Source organism: Salmo salar, chromosome ssa15 (genome assembly GCF_905237065.1).
Source record: "Salmo salar chromosome ssa15, Ssal_v3.1, whole genome shotgun sequence".
Lineage (NCBI taxonomy): Eukaryota > Metazoa > Chordata > Actinopteri > Salmoniformes > Salmonidae > Salmo > Salmo salar.
Genome location: NC_059456.1, coordinates 27,420,936 through 27,437,543, shown reverse-complemented (window position 1 = coordinate 27,437,543; position 16,608 = coordinate 27,420,936). Strand labels below are relative to the sequence as shown.

The window sequence follows — 16,608 nt, the reverse complement described above, 5'->3', positions numbered from 1 at the left end:
TCAGTTCTGCCAACACATTTTCTATAGGATTGAGGTCAGGGCTTTGTGATGGCCACTCCAATACCTTGACTTTGTTGTCCTTAAGCCATTTTGCCACAACTTTGGAAGTATGCTTGGGGTCATTGTCCATTTGGAAGACCCATTTGCAACCAAGCTTTAACTTCCTGACTGAGGTCTTGAGATGTTGCTTCAATATCTCCACATACTTTTCCTACCTCATGATGCCATCTATTTTGTGAAGTGCACCAGTCCCTCCTGCAGCAAAGCACCCCCACAACATGATGCTGCTACCCCCATGCTTCACGGTTGGGATGGTGTTCTTTGGCTTAAAAGCTTCCCCCTTTTTCCTCCAAACATAACAATGAACATTACGACCAAACAGTTCTATTTTTGTTTCATCAGACCAGAGGACATTTCTCCAAAAAGTAAGGTCTTTGTCCCCATGTGCAGTAGTCTGGCTTTTTTATGGCGGTTTTGGAGCAGTGGCTTCTTCCTTGCTGAGCGGCCTTCCAGGTTATGTCGATATAGGACTTGTTTTACTGTGGATATAGATGCTATTGTACCCGTTTCCTCCAGCATCTTCACAAGGTCCTTTGCTGTTGTTCTGGGATTGATTTGCACTTTTCGCACCAAAGTACGTCTAGCAGACAGAACGCGTCTCCTTCCTGAGCAGTATGACGGCTGCGTGGTCCCATGGTGTTTATACTTGCGTACTATTGTTTGTACAGATGAACGTGGCACCTTCAGGCGTTTGGAAATCCTCCCAAGGATGAACCAGACATGTGGAGGTCTACAATTTTTTTCTGAGTTCTTGGCTGATTTAATTTTGATTTTCCCATGATGTCAAGCAAAGAGACAATGGGTTTGAAGGTAGGCCTTGAAATACATCCACAGGTACACCTCCAATTGACTCAAATAGTGTCAATTAGCATATCAGAAGCTTCTAAAGCCATGACATAATTTTCTGGAATTTTCCAGGCTGTTTAAAGGCCCAGTCAACTTAGTGTATGTAAACTTCTGACCCACTGGAATTGTGATACAGTGAATTATAAGTTAAATAATCTGTCTGTAAACAATTACTTGTGTCATGCACAAAGTAGATGTCCTAACAGACTTGCCAAAACTATAGTTTGTTAACAAGAAATTTGTGGAGTGGTTGAAAAACGAGTTTTAATGACTCCAACCTAATTGTATGTAAACTTCCGACTTCAACTGTATATGTTTTTAAACACTAAAAATATTGCTTTTTGACTGGTGATTGAGCCGGTTACATCATGACTGGTTGACAGCGTTACGAATAACAACTTCAGGTCCATGCAACACACACACACACACACACACACACACACAACACTGATTATGATAAAAGAAAGCAGTAAAGCCATTTCAGATATTTCTGAAGTGTATTCTTTAAGAACCACTAGGAAAAGGAAATGACTGTTACCTGCAGCTATCCTATCACGGCTTTCATTTGGTTTCATTGACAATACTTTGTCTTCATAAAAAAAAGTTAAATATCATCGGTATATAAACTAAGATGGATCAATGTTCACGATTAAACTTGGAAATAGCCAGAATTAAACCTACTGTTGGATTCATTCAATCTGGGCACATAAAACAAACTTTAGACAGCGACTGGATTTGTACGACTAGAGATGGTTTCGGAAACAAGTTGCCTATTATCAAAATCAAACTTCAGAACTATTGAAAAATTACTGGCTTGACCTTTTTACACACAATTATAAAAGCTGTGGTTTCCCTTTCTGTTTATTCCTCAGTAATTATCTTTAGCCCTTGGGTATATCATTTATTTTCATACATGTTCTGTTTCTAAAACAATAAAACCCACCAGATGGGTTGAGATCATAAAGGCTTGTGGTCATTGCTAGCTAAATGCAAGGTGAATGCTAGCTAAATGTTATCTAAATGCTAGCTTTGGTTGCATTAAAACAGCATTTAGTACTCAGGTTCTGCAATAAGTAAATGTATGACCAAAACTAATTATCAATGTAAGCCCTGTAAACAAACTATTGGTAATAAAAACATGAAAAAGTATACTGTGGCTACTTGCTAACTAAGCTGGGAAATTGAATGGTCTTAACAGTTTGTTGCTCCAATTTCTTTCCATAACTTCAAGGGAAATGCAACTTGACAATGACAAAATAACACAAACCAAGAACTCTATTCTGTTAGAGTATTTGATCCAGGGTCTTAGGTCATTGAGAACAAAATATTTATAAAAAAATATATATTATCCTGAAGTAAACAAACTAAAGTAAACATTATTACATTGAAATACAAAATGTCTCTTTATACAATTTCACAAAAACATAGTACATAAAAGATGCATTCAAATCCACCAAGCTTCTTCAGAAGCACTGCCAAAACCAAACCCTCCGCGAAGCATCTCTGTGTTCTAGACAATACAATACATCCCCTACTAAAAAAAAGGAAGCGTTTTTTGAAGCGTTGAAGTAAAGAGGGGGGAGGTGGGAAGAAGGATGGTGTGTGGCTGTAGCACTAGAGACAAAGCCTGATACTGGGTATCTAGAGGCAGGGACTGGGGAGAGGTGGGGCTTGAATGCCAAACGGTGACACGGGTCAGAGGTTAATCTCACTAGGGGCCCATTTTAACCTCTGCTATGCCACAAACACACACACATGCAAACACACAAAACCTCCAAGTGCTCAACTATTATTACGGAGTGGACCAGGCAGGAACAGCAGAAAAGGCAACAACAAACCCCAAAAAAACACACATGCACTTGTGCAAACACACACACACACTTGGAGGTTTCCGATGGAGGAAGGGCCGGTACAGCAGCACACCATGCTCAACGTTTTTAGACTTGATCCCCAGCAGAGGGAGAACAGCAAATCAGGCCCCTTCCCTTTTTTGTCTTTAAACAAATTCCTCTTTTAAAAAGAATGCCTGAAGGAACAACCCCCACGCGAGAACACACAGTTCCACACTTGCCTGACTTGAAATCAGTTTTATGACATAGTTGCTACGAAATGTTGGAAAGCTGACACACACACGCGCACACACACACACAAAGGGGCATAAGTAGGGTTTCAGTAAGGTCCGGAACTAGGCAATTATTTTTTAAAGTTGAAGCTCATTTACTGCATTTCTATACAAAAAACACTTTAAAATGCTAATTTGGAGAACAGCAAAAACAAGCCAAAATGACTCCAGCCATTATCACCTTGGCTGCTGTAGGTTCATTCACCTCAGTCCATCTACAAACACCTAGCCTGTTAGCTGTACAAGTCTAATGTTATACCCCTGAAAGGGGGGGGGGAATATGAGAACCGTGTAGCATCAGCGACTGTTCAATCAGTTGTAATGATGAATTGGATCAAATCATCAACTCTGTAAATAGATCTCTTTTATCGAATGACAATGTTCACATTTGTATTCCTAGGCATTACTAATCAAGCGCCGCAGAGACAGACATCAACGGAGCACACAGATGATCGTATAATCACATTCACATGAATTATTTGAATATTATTTATGATTCTGTATGAATATCAGCAATGTAGTTTTACAAGCATTTCGCTACACCCGTAATAACATCTGCTAAACACGTGTATGTGACCAATAAAACTGTGATTTGATTTGTAATGGTAAAAGAAAAGGTGGGTAAAGAGTAAACTATAAACTCCAGTGGACGATCGAGATCAGATGACAGACCATGTGGAGATCTAATATTGAAACATATGCTTGATAAAAATTAGTACAAATTCTCTTAGTGGACCCCAACTTTGAGAACCCCTGTACTAACCTCTTTCTCCTCTGCATACATGGCAGCCTGCCTCAGCCTCACCACTGAGCGCCACATTACTGCCTGTCTCAGTAGCCTACTCTGTGAAAAGATATGTAGCCTAAAGATATGTGAACTTAGTCTATTTTGTTTTGCTCCTGCTGAGGTAGGTTCCATTTACCGTTAGCTTCTTACTTCTGGTTGGCTAAGTAATATTAGTCAGATCGCTTCAACGTTACTGCATTAGAGGTCCTGCACTTGCTCTTTTATTGGCTGAATATACAGTAGCAGTCAAAAGTTTGGACACCTACTCATTCCAGGGTTTTTTATTTTGACTATTTTCTACATTGTAGAATAATAGTGAAGACATCAAAAGTATGAAATAACATATGGAATCATGCGGTGACAAAGAAAAGTGTTAAATCAAAATATATTTTATATTTGAGATTCATCAAAGTAGCCACCCTTTGCACACTCTTGGCATTCTCTCAACCAGCTTCATGAGGTAGTCACCTGGAATGCATTTCAATTAACAGGTGTGCCATGTTAAAAGTTAATTTGTGGAATTTCTTTCCTTCTTAACCTCTCTAGGGTAGGTGGCACCAAATCGTCCCACCAACGCAACAGCCAGTCTAATCCCGTGGCGCGATATTCAAATACCTTAGAAATGCTATTACTTCAATTTCTCAAACATATTACTATTTTACACCATTTTAAAGACAAGACTCTCCTTTATCTAACCACACTGTCCGATTTCAAAAAGGCTTTACAACGAAAGCAAAACATTAGATTATGTCAGCAGAGTACCCAGCCAGAAATAATCAGACACCCATTTTTCAAGCTAGCATATAATGTCACATAAACCCAAACCACAGCTACATGCAGCACTAACCTTTGATGATCTTCATCAGATGACACTCCTAGGACATTATGTTATACAATGCATGCATGTTTTGTTCAATCAAGTTCATATTTATATCAAAAACCAGCTTTTTACATTAGCATGTGACGTTCAGAACTAGCATACCGCCCGCAAACTTCCGGGGAATTTACTAACAATTTACTAAATTACTCACGATAAACGTTCACAAAAAGCATAACAATTATTTTAAGAATTATAGATACAGAACTCCTCTATGCACTCGATATGTCCGATTTTAAAATAGAATATTGCAAAATGTGCTTTCTGACCAGATTTGTCATCTGTAATGGTTATGATAAATTAGGCATTGTTGCAATCTATACTGAACAAAAATAAACGCAACATGCAATAATTTCATAGATTTTACTGAGTTACAGTTCATATGAGGAAATCAGTCAATTGAAATAAATGTATTAGGCCCTAATCTATGCATTTCACATGACTGGGAATACAGATATGCATCTGTTGGTCACAGACAGTTAAAAAAATAAATGCAACTCAGGACCTCGTCACGGTATTTTCGTGCATTCAAATTGCCATCGCTAAAATGCAATTGTGTTCGTTGTCCGTAGCTTATGCCTGTCCATACCATAACCCCACCATGGGGACATCAGCAAACCGCTCGCCCACACAAGGCCATGCACGTGGTCTGCGGTTGTGAGGCTGGTTGGAAGTACTGCCAAATTCTCTTAAATGATGTTGGTAGAGAAATTACCTTAAATTCTCTGGCAACCGCTCTGGTGGACATTCCTGCAAAACTTGAGACATCCGTGGCATTGTGTTGTGTGACAAAACTGCACATTTTAGAGTGGCCTTTTATTGGTGCACCTGTGTAATGATCAAGCTGTTTAATCAGCTTCTTGATAATCCATCCACCTGACAGGTGTGGCATATCTTGGAAAAGGAGAAATGCTCACTAACAGGGATGTAAACACATTTTTGCACAAAATTTGAGAGAAATAAGCTTTTTGTGCACATGCTAAATGTCTTTATTTCAGCTCATGAAACATAGGTTCAACACTTTACATCTTGTGTTTATATATAGGTAAATGCGCACATATTTTTTCCAGTGCGGGCCTCGTGTTCGAAAAATAAAACCTCTATTAGAGTATTCAAATGCCCAACCCTAACCAGCTGGGAACTCATTCTCCAAGAGTCGGTTTTTGTTTGTTTGGGGGATGTCTGCAAACACGGCAAGAGCTGCGACATGAGATAATCTTCTAATCAGCTAAGCACTTATGTAATCAAAACAAGCACATAAAAGGTCATAATTCATAAAGGTCATAATTCATAAAGGTCATAATCCATAAAGGTCATGTAAACTGACAGATTATCTCATAGAACAAAACATTTAAGATCGCCTAAGCCTGTGTTAACCTCAGACCTTATTTTCAGCGTTTATCCCAAAACCCCATTCTTTCCCCCATAGGAATGGCCAACGAACCAGAGGTGTACTACAAAGCAGGATCAATGAGTTAGCCAGATACCTTTGATAAGCAAACAGAAATAACTACTGATTTTCTGGTTCATTAAAAACAGTAAACCTGGATTTTTGTTTGTCAAATCAATTAGATCATGCCCATTTCAAGCTTATTTTTCTGCAATATAAAAAGCTAGATCAGAATATGTATGCAAGTAAGCTGGTTTACTCCTTGATCCTGCTTTGTAGCATCCCTTCTGAAGTAGAAAAAGCTGACTCATTTCCGTTATTTTTTTTTTTACTAAAAGCTTCATCTATTGCACCTCCAAAATAGGAAATGTAAATCACACACACCGCATACAGAAGGCTGTGTAGGAGTGTGCAGTTCATTGATAGAGTAGTAGCTGATGAAGAATCACACATGCACACACAGAGGAAGTGATTGGACAGGAACCCGATGCCTGGCCCCCCCAGGAAGATCTCTCCAAGGTCGACATGGAAGCAGCTCATTATTTCTGTCTCCCTCCCTCTCTCTCCCCCTCCTCAACTCTCACCCAGCCCCCTCACCAACACCCTCTCTCTCTCTCCACTCAACTCTCCCCAACTCGGCCCCTCAACTCCCCCCCACAACTCCGACCCCCCTCACTCTCCCCCAGCACCAACTCCCTCCCTCTCTCTCCTAAACTCTCCCCTCCAACTCTCTCCTCAACCCCACCCTCAACTCTCCCCTCCAACCCCACCATCTCCTCAACTAGTGCTGAAGTGCATTGTAGAGGTCGACCGATTAATCGGAATGGCCGATTAATTAGGGCCGATTTCAAGTTACACCTTTATTTAACTAGGCAAGTCAGTTAAGAACATTCTTATTTTCAATGACGGCCTAGGAACGGTGGGTTAACTGCCTTGTTCAGGGGCAGAACGACAGATTTTTACCTTGTCAGCTCAGGGATTCAATCTGCAACCTTACGGTTAACTAGTCCAACGCTCTAACCACCTGCTTTACATTGCACTCCATGAGGAGCCTGCCTGTTACAGGAATGCAGTAAGAAGCCAAGGTAAGTTGCTAGCTAGCATTAAAGTTAACTTATAAAAAACAATCAATCAATGATAATCACTAGTTAACTACACATGGTTGATGATATTACTAGTTTATCTAGCATGTCCTGCGTTGCATATAATCGATGCGGTGCGCATTCGCGAAAAAGGACTGTCGTTGCTCCAACTTGTACCTAACCATAAACATCAATGTCTTTCTTAAAATCAATACACAAGTATATATTTTTAAACCTGCATATTTAGTTAACATTGCCTGCTAACATTCATTTATTTAACTAGGGAAAATGTGTCACTTCTCTTGCAACAGAGTCAGGGTATATGCAGCAGTTTGGGCCGCCTGGCTCGTTGTGAACTGTGTGAAGACTATTTCTTCCTAACAAAGACAGCCAACTTCGCCAAACGGGGGATGATTTAACAAAAGCGCATTTGCAAAAAAAAGCACAATTGTTGCACGACTGTACCTAACCATAAACATCAATGCCTTTCTTAAAATCAATACACAGAAGTATATATTTTTAAACCTGCATATTTAGCTAAAACAAATCCAGGTTAGCAGGCAATATTAATCAGGTGAAATTGTGTCACTTCTCTTGCATTCATTGCACGCAGAGTTGGGTATATGCAACAGTTTGGGCCGCCTGGCTCGTTGCGAACTAATTTGCCAGAATTTTACGGAATTATGACATAACATTGAAGGTTGTGCAATGTAACAGGAATATTTAGACTTAGGGATGCCACTCATTAGATAAAATACGGAACGGTTCCGTATTTCACTGAAAGAATAAACGTTTTGTTTTCGAGATGATAGTTTCCGGATTCGACCATATTAATGACCTAAGGCTCATATTTCTGTGTGTTTATTATATTATAATTAAGTCTATGATTTGATATTTGATAGAGCAGTCTGACTGAGCGGTGGTAGGCACCAGCAGGCTCGTAAGCATTCATTCAAACAGCACTTTCGTGCGTTTTGCCAGCAGCTCTTCGCAATGCTTCAAGCATTGCGCTGTTTATGACTTCAAGCCTATCAACTACCAAGATTAGGCTTGTGTAACCGATGTGAAATGGCTAGCTAGTTAGCGGGGTGCACGTTTCAAACGTCACTCGCTCTGAGACTTGGAGTAGTTGTTCCCCTTGCTCTACATGGGTAACGCTGCTTCGAGGGTGGCTGTTGTCGATGTGTTCCTGGTTCGAGCCCAGGTAGGAGCAAGGAGAGGGACGGAAGCTATACTGTTACACTGGCAATACTTAAGTGCCTATAAGAACATCCAATAATCAAAGGTATATGAAATACAAATCGTATAGAGAGAAATAGTCCTATAATAACTACAACCTAAAACTTCTTACCTGGGAATATTGAAGACTCATGTTAAAAGGAACCACCAGCTTTCATATGTTCTCATGTTCTGAGCAAGGAACTTAAACGTTAGCTTTCTTACATGGCACATATTGCACTTTTACTTTCTTCTCCAACACTTTGTTTTTGCATTATTTAAACCAAATTGAACATGTTTCATTATTTATTTGAGGCTAAATTGATTTTATTGATGTATTATATTAAGTTAAAATAAGTGTTCATTCAGTATCGTTGTAATTGTCATTATTACAAATTTAAATAAATAAAAATGTTTTTTTTTAATTGTTTTATTTAAATCGGCAGATTAATCGGTATCGGCTTTTTTTGGCCCTCCAATAATCGGTCGACCTCTAGTGCATTGTGCTTAAAAATCGTCTCTTTGCAACACTCACTACCGAGTTCCAAACTGCCTCTGGAAGCAACGTCAGCACAAGAACTGCTCGTCTGCTCGTCTGGAGATTCATGAAATGGGTTTCCATGGACGAGCAGCTACACAAGCCTAAGATCACCATACACAATGCCAAGCATCAGCTGGAGTGGTGTAAAACTCGCTGCCATTGTTCTCATGACCAGTGGAAACGTGTTCTCTGGAATGATGAATCATGCTTCACCATCTGACAGTCCGACAGACAAATCTGGGTTTGGCAGATGCCAGGAGAACACTACATGCCCCAATGCAAAGTGCCAACTGTAAAGTTTGGTGGATGAGGAATAATGGTCTGGGGCTGTTTTTCATGGTTCGGGCTAGGTCCCTACAGCATACAACAACATTCTAGACGATTCTGTGCTTCCAACTTTGTGGCAACAGTTTGGGGGAAGGCCCTTTCCTGTTTCAGCTTGACAATGCCCCCGTGCACAAAGCGAGGTCCATACAGAAATGTTTTTTTCAAGATCGGTGTGGAAGAACTTGACTGGCCTGCACCGAGCTCTGACCTCAACCCTATCGAACACCTTTGGGATTAATTGGAACGACGACTGCGAGCCAGGCCTAATCGCCCAACATCAGTGCCCGAACTCACTAATGCTCTTGTGGCTGAATGAAAGCAAATCCCTGCAGCAATGTTCAAACATCTAATGGAAAGCCTTCCCAGAAGAGGAGGCTGTTATAGCAGCAAAGGGGGGACCAACTCCATATTAATGCCCCTGATTTTGGAATGAGATGTTCAACGAGCAGGTATCCACATACACAACACTACCAAAAGTATCTTTCAACGAAAAAGCTGTATGAACACAATCAACTGAGTGTTTTTAACAGTTACTCAGTCTTTTTGCATGGTTTCCAATATGGTGGGCAATCAACCATATTCTCCCTGTCAATGAGGCAATTAAAAAAAAACTGTGTCATACAAGCGTTCTCCTGTGCAGTTCAAGGGAGAGTCAGGGTTCGGACAGGGATAGTGCCACTTTATTAAGGAAACACCACAGCATGTTGTTGTGTGCCCTGTAGCCTACATGCTAGGGAAACGTCACGATGATACAAAATAACACATTTGGACAAATGGTCAATTAAAACATAGGCTACACGTTGCAACCAACACTCTGGCCTACAAAAAGGTCACTATTTCGCAATAACACGTGATGTTATTGCCAAGCAAGGACAAAGGTTAATACAACTATAAAATCGAGTCATTTCTCATTTAGAAATAATTGGCCTAGGCTGCTTGATCAAGCCTACTGACTCATTGCTTTCCATCAACAAGGTGGAGGAGACTCCAACGTACAAGGTAAAAGACTGCACCAAAGAGGGAGATGCCCAATGCCCATAGCAGCACAATGTCAACCTACATGGGTTTTCTCGTTCGGGGAACTTACTTGGTGAACAAATACGTCCAGAGGGGGGTCTACGGGGCTCCCCTCGCTGCTGGTCATTGATATAAATCCGAACCCCATTCGAACATTAAACCACTTGCAGTGGCCTGTTCCTGACAGAAGCTGGGGCCGAATTCGCTCTTCCTGCTCCGTCGACTTGGCTTCGTCTTCTCCGCCACCTTTACCCGCCCCTCCTAAAAGGCATATGAAAGTAGTAAGCTACAGTAGGCTATGTATTGATAGACGAGTGTGGATGTGTCATATGTATTTAACCTATAGCCGTGCCTGCGCAGTTAGTAGGCCTAGTAGTAACCTTTACACAACTTTTATGGAGCCCAGTTGGTTGGAAATCTCCATAGCCTAAGCGGCAGGGGAATCCCCGCCACTGGCCGATGTGATGTTCATCTTTGCTAGAATTCGTCTCCACGTAACGATTTTGGTGCATGGTAGAATGATTTCAACATCACGCAAAGCGGTGTAAAACAGGCTACTTCTGGGGCTTCTAACTGTATGGCGCACGGCGATATGCGATTGATTGGTCGATTTTCCCTTGCACGTGCAAGCTCACTGATGTAACTTCTGGAACATATTTACGTGCATCTACCACTGTTACTAACCAGCATTGTATGGAACTCTAAGGGCAGGTGTACACACATGGTTCACCATGCAAGCCCCTGTTGGGCACAATACGCTCTTTATCGTTGACAAACAACTCCAACAAGACCCCAATATGTATTTTCACATGGCAATAATCGTGGGCGGTAGGCTACATAACATGTTATATGTAACAATAGCCCGTCGCAGCCCTCCTCTATACCATCAGAAGGAAAAAGTAAGGACCATTTTTTTTTTTTTTTTTACAAATAATTGGAGAATAACCTTCGGCCATGTTTCCCCGCGGACCCTCTGTTCGAAAGTTCCAATCGAAAAGCTTCCTCTGCGAAAACGGGTTATGATAGTCACCATTAATCCGACATCCTCAATTCCAGCGGTCACAAATTTAGCTCGCATGGTACAGCGTGCTTTCCCTCTTTTGATATTTTGTCATTTCTCTCTCCTTCAACCCTTTCCTCGTTCAATCCACTTCGTGCGCTTGCTCTCTCACTCGCTTACTGGCTGTGCCTCTGCCAGTACTAGACACGTGACTTTGTCAATTACATGCTTTCTTGCTACTAATTTTACCACTGATCTAGGGACGGTAGTGCAGCGAAGAAAACTGACTCGGAACCGATTAGGTCCAAGTGGTCAGCCGTGTCCTCACAATAACACACCTTTATTAAAGAAGGATGCCATATCTTGCTTCAAATGTAACAACTCCGGCCAAGAGTTGTGTGAAAGGCAGTAGTAGCCTTCTGCCTTAATGGTCAGCCTGGTTTTCGCCTGCTTCATACCATTTTTAATAGCCAAATCTGTTTCTAAAATGTAATAGCTGACATTTGAATAACAGCAGCGAATGCACTAAATTGGAACTATAAAGACTGTGAAACAACCTAATGAATGCAAACAAACATCTGGTGTAGTAAATATTAAACCTGTTGTTCTGCTTATTTTATACACTAGTACTACATTTTATTTTCTACGTTCCTAAGCCCTTACGATTCACCGAGATACATGTGGTAAAATAGACCTATAGAAAATCGCTTTGAGATTGAATTGAGGCGTTTAGTTGAATTGATAGATTACATTTGTTTGCTGGACACATTTTTTGCTGCACTTACTAAAGTGGCAAATTAATTCGTTCAACATATCGTTAAATAATACACATTAGAATCCATTTTTTTTAAAGTTACTTTATTTAACTAGGCAAGTCAGTTCTAGCCTTTGAGTAATAAAATAAGCTAGAATGTCACATATGCATTTTAGACAATTGATTTACGTTGAGTGCTTGGTCACATGGCCAGCCCCCTATTCCTCCTCTTGCGTAAACTACTATGCTCCAATGGTGGAAACCAGGACAATGTCAGGTCTTTGGAATGAGACTGAGTAGTAGAACGCAAACACCAAACAAGTGGAGGCCTTCAATTGAATATCTAGAATACAAAATGGAAGATACATTTAGAGTAAAGTAAAGGCAGGTAGCCTTGCGGGGCCATTAAGAGCGTTGGGCCAGTAACCGAAAGGTCGCTCGATCAAATCCACGAACCGACTAGGTGAAAAATCTGTTTGTATGACCTTGAGCATGGCACTTAACCCTAATTGTTCCTATAAGTCGCTTTTGATAAGAGCTTCTGCTAAAGAACTAAAATGTAAATAGGATATTTGTTTCATTTGGAGTAGTAGCCTATCAATATGGTTAATACACTGCAAATATTTCCATTGATAAAAAATGAAGTGGTAGCACTTGTGAATGGGGGAAAACACGTTGGGAAGGAATGAATCAACAACAACCCATCCCCACCCAACAGCATAGCAACCCCAACGAGCCCACCCTCCGGAATTCATGAGTTTACCCCTACCCCCACCGTCTCCGCCCAACCCCCGCGCAAATTCTGTTTTTGAAAATCTGGTGAGGAGGCCTCCACAGTGGCAACATAAATTATGGCTTGGGTCACAGGGCCGGCCACTTGTGTCGGATGTTATCGACTCACTCACATCCCGAGTATGGCTTTTTCTGATCGGACAGAGCTATGTTATCACCCACAATCGTAGACTAATAGGCCTGCTCGCACTGTATTTTACATATCTGAGCTAACCTAAGCCTATCATTTGAAGACTACAATAATAACATTATGATTCTATATGGTTCACATCCCCTGGTAAGGCCTACATTACAAAAGCTAAAATGCTGCATAAAAGAGTAGAAATATAATCTGTAGATTGTGTCAATTATTTTGTCTATATTCTGTATATATTCTTGTTGTCAGCACCATTTCAACAGGTAAAATTCCTGGTATAGGCAACATGTAAATGTTATTTGCGAATAAAGCTGATTCTCACCATAAATAAAAGCTTATGGACATAAAATAAGTGATTTAATAAGAAAGTTAACCATTTAAAGTCAACTGAGAAATAAGAATGTAACCATAGCCAAACCAACAGATCAGAAGTAGCCTACACCGTTCAAAATTATCCTAAATGTACTGACACATTCACAGGAGGTAAATAAATCCCAAATCGAGATTCCAGAGCTTTCTCAGCTTTTTTTCAATAGTAACATACCAACCCGAGATTTGGTGGACTCCTTCACCCTAGTCAACCCCACCCAACCCCCACACCTCACCAACCAGGCTCCCAAAGGGAAGGAAGTTTGCCTCCTCTATACCCTGCATTTTTGTCAATAGAGTTCAAAGGGTTTATTCAATTCCTCTCTCCTTTTAGTGCTGGGGTTTATTTCGACGTTTTAACATGTATTCCAGCCAGCAATACCTCACTTTTATATATCCACTGCTAGGAAAGACGTAACATTGTTGACATAGCTATAGGTCAGGCCAGGCTGTTGGAAGGAAATGTGTGTTGGGGAGTCTAACAGCATTTTACAAGCAAAAGGTAAATGTTTTTTTGTGTTTTTTTTTTATTTATTCATTTAATTTGTTTAGGACATAGGCCTACCAGCTAATCATGCGTTTATTTCAATGAGATTATTTACTTTTGTCTACCTGGGAAACATTTCAATCATATGCACATTTTTACTTGGTTTCATGTAAGAAAGTCCCTTTCTTCTTGTCTTACTTGTAACATTCGTTAAGAGACATTTATAGTAAACGAAAATGTAAAGTATAAGGATTGTAAAACGCCCATACATGTAGGTGTTTTGTTTGAGCAAACCAACCCTAGCTATCTAGATTAAATGAAATGTTTTTAAACGAGCTTTTCGTTCTAATAAGAGTTATTTATTTGAAATGCAATCCAATTGAACTCTTTCCTGTATTAGGATTTAAGACTACAATAGAGATGGAAATTCTTTGAATAGCCTAAATTAATCAATTGTAGGCTTACACAATTCAAATCAAAGTATCCCCACATAAGAGTCAAATGGGGATACTTATACAAAGGTTTAAACTGATACGTCTTTACTTTGAGTAGGCTAACGCCCAAAACATTTAAGAGACATCTGAAAATCCCCATTGACAAATCCATTCTAGAAAGTGGTGTGAACTATATGAATCACATGGCCTACATTTTCTGTTGTTTATTTAAGAGTTAGTCATTCAACGACATATGCTGCTATGTGATTTGAGATAAATGTTAAATAGGAGAACACAAAGTCGACAAATACTTGAATGAAATATCAGTGACGTCAGAGGGTAACATGAGTGAGAAGCGCCTCTCTCCGCCCCCGGCAAGAAAGACGCAATTGGCTTGGGAAAGCCCAACTATTTACAGAAACCTGGCATAGAACAAAGAATAGCGCCTGTGCACGAATTCTCGTCATTTTATTGTAAAAATATAGGTATGGTCAGTAATTGTTTTCCTATGGCCACGTTTGTTTAGAAATAGGCTAAACCGCGCTAGCTTGTTTGATTTGAATGTTTTCATTAATTCCTTCAGGTACCTAACAAAAAAAGCCAAATGCATGGAAAAATACATGCATTTTGGTTTTAAACTACCTTGAACCGGAACAGTTTGATCTGAGAATAGAATGCATAGCCTATTTGATAGGACTACCCAATAATGCATCTTGTTTTCTAGTTAACTAAAACAAGAAGTTCAATGTTAAATATGCTAACAATTCCTATAGAGGACAATGGAATGGCATTTCCAAGTGGTGACAATATCGACCACATTGAGTCTGATTATACCCAACTGTTGCCGTGTTGAACAGGTGTGTTCACCATGACAGCATTCATAATGCTGCTGAGAGATAGCCTATAAGGTCTACCAATGTATATTCCGAAAGATCATTCACTAACCTGTGAGCGACGGAACAGCCATTGTCATCCTCGTCTTTCTCTGTCTTCAGACGTGCTGCTGTGGACAAATTAACCCGTCGTTCTGATCGAATGTCTTTGTCCACTTGATTGTATTGTTGTGCTGAACTAATGAAACTGTCAAAGTGACACACGCTCATAGGCTACAGCCGAAAAGAAGTGGACTGAATTCAAGCATGCACGTCGATTACCGGTACCGGCATATTTACAATCGCATTTCTGGTTATCTGCGGGTTGCCGGTAGATTATTTACCGGGCGGATTGAAGCAGACTTTCCATCGCTGAATATTTTATAGACACTGTAATTTAAGTGGACCTGCGTGCGGGATAAGCCTTGAAGATTTGTCTGAATTTGTCAGAGGAAATAATGATTGTTGACAGACAAGGTAACAGTGATACTCTTAAAATATTTGTTTGTTTCTAATACATTAATAATTAGCCTAGTGTTTTCCATTATTATAGGCCTACACGACCTAAATATTTATGAGGACGAAAGCCAAACCGTAGGCCTACGTCATTTTGATTTCTTCCTCAAAACATAAAGCTATGCTGGTTTTTAGATTACAAATTCATTTCTATTATTTTGTCATGAAAAAAAAAAACTGTTTTATAGCTTGGAATGGAGGCGCATGCACTAAGGTTTACACTAACTGACTTATGTTATCAGCTTTCCTAACATATCTTAGAAAACACCCTCCTTCAACAACCCTACCAGGTAGACTTGAGGGTTTAGGCTAATACATTAAACTAAAACGCCAATGACTACAAAGAATTGAAAACAACACATAGGCCAGTTGGAAATAAGACACAACCTTTATTTAAAGGCACAATCTGTCATTTCAACAGCTTGACCCTTGCACTCAGACGTGGGGCCTGGGGAAATGTAACAACTCTTAAATTCGTGGATGGAGCTATGGATGCAATGACTGACAGTCCATGAGAACGAGTCGATAGTTAAAAAAAATATATATATTTACAAAGACTCCGATGGTTGAATGTAAAAGTAGTAGAGCTTTTTGCTCAGAAACTGTTATTCATCAAGTATCAATATAGGCCATGTCATTGATTGCAATAAAACAGCAGGAACTTTTACAGTTTAAATTGAAACATTCCTTTAAACACCCTTTATTATATGGCACTACAATTTAACACAATGTCGAAGGTAAATGGAGACATTTGCCATACAAGCAACATTGATTATGGAGTGTGTTGCCTTTTTAATTATAGAGTGTTCCAAAAGCAGACACTAGGTGTTTCAATTCCCCCTGCACAAATCCCACCTCTTGTATCCCTGAGGGTCTATATTGCGTTAACTAGTATGTGACAGATGTTTACTACATACAATTATAAATGTCCAAGTCAACTCATTACCAGTTGGCTACTACAGGAAGATCTGTAGGATTGTA

The 16,608-nt window shown here is 40.0% G+C and overlaps 1 protein-coding gene across 3 annotated transcripts in view; it reads right to left on the bottom strand.

The window, feature by feature from the left end:
- lin28b (lin-28 homolog B (C. elegans)) overlaps positions 1–11,508 on the bottom strand; it is a 38,933-nt gene extending 27,425 nt beyond the window's left edge. The window contains exons 1-2 of one of the 3 annotated variants that reach the window (XM_014143892.2): positions 11,298–11,508; positions 10,338–10,528 (exon numbers count right to left, since the gene is read on the bottom strand). In XM_014143892.2, the coding sequence (XP_013999367.1) occupies positions 10,338–10,415 (78 nt within the window). In that variant the 5' untranslated portion in view covers positions 10,416–10,528; positions 11,298–11,508. Of the gene's footprint in view, positions 1–10,337; positions 10,529–11,213 lie in introns of all 3 variants that reach the window. The other 2 variants (XM_014143891.2, XM_045695591.1) reach the window with 2 other exon arrangements.
- Between the last annotated feature and the right edge of the window lie 5,100 nt (positions 11,509–16,608).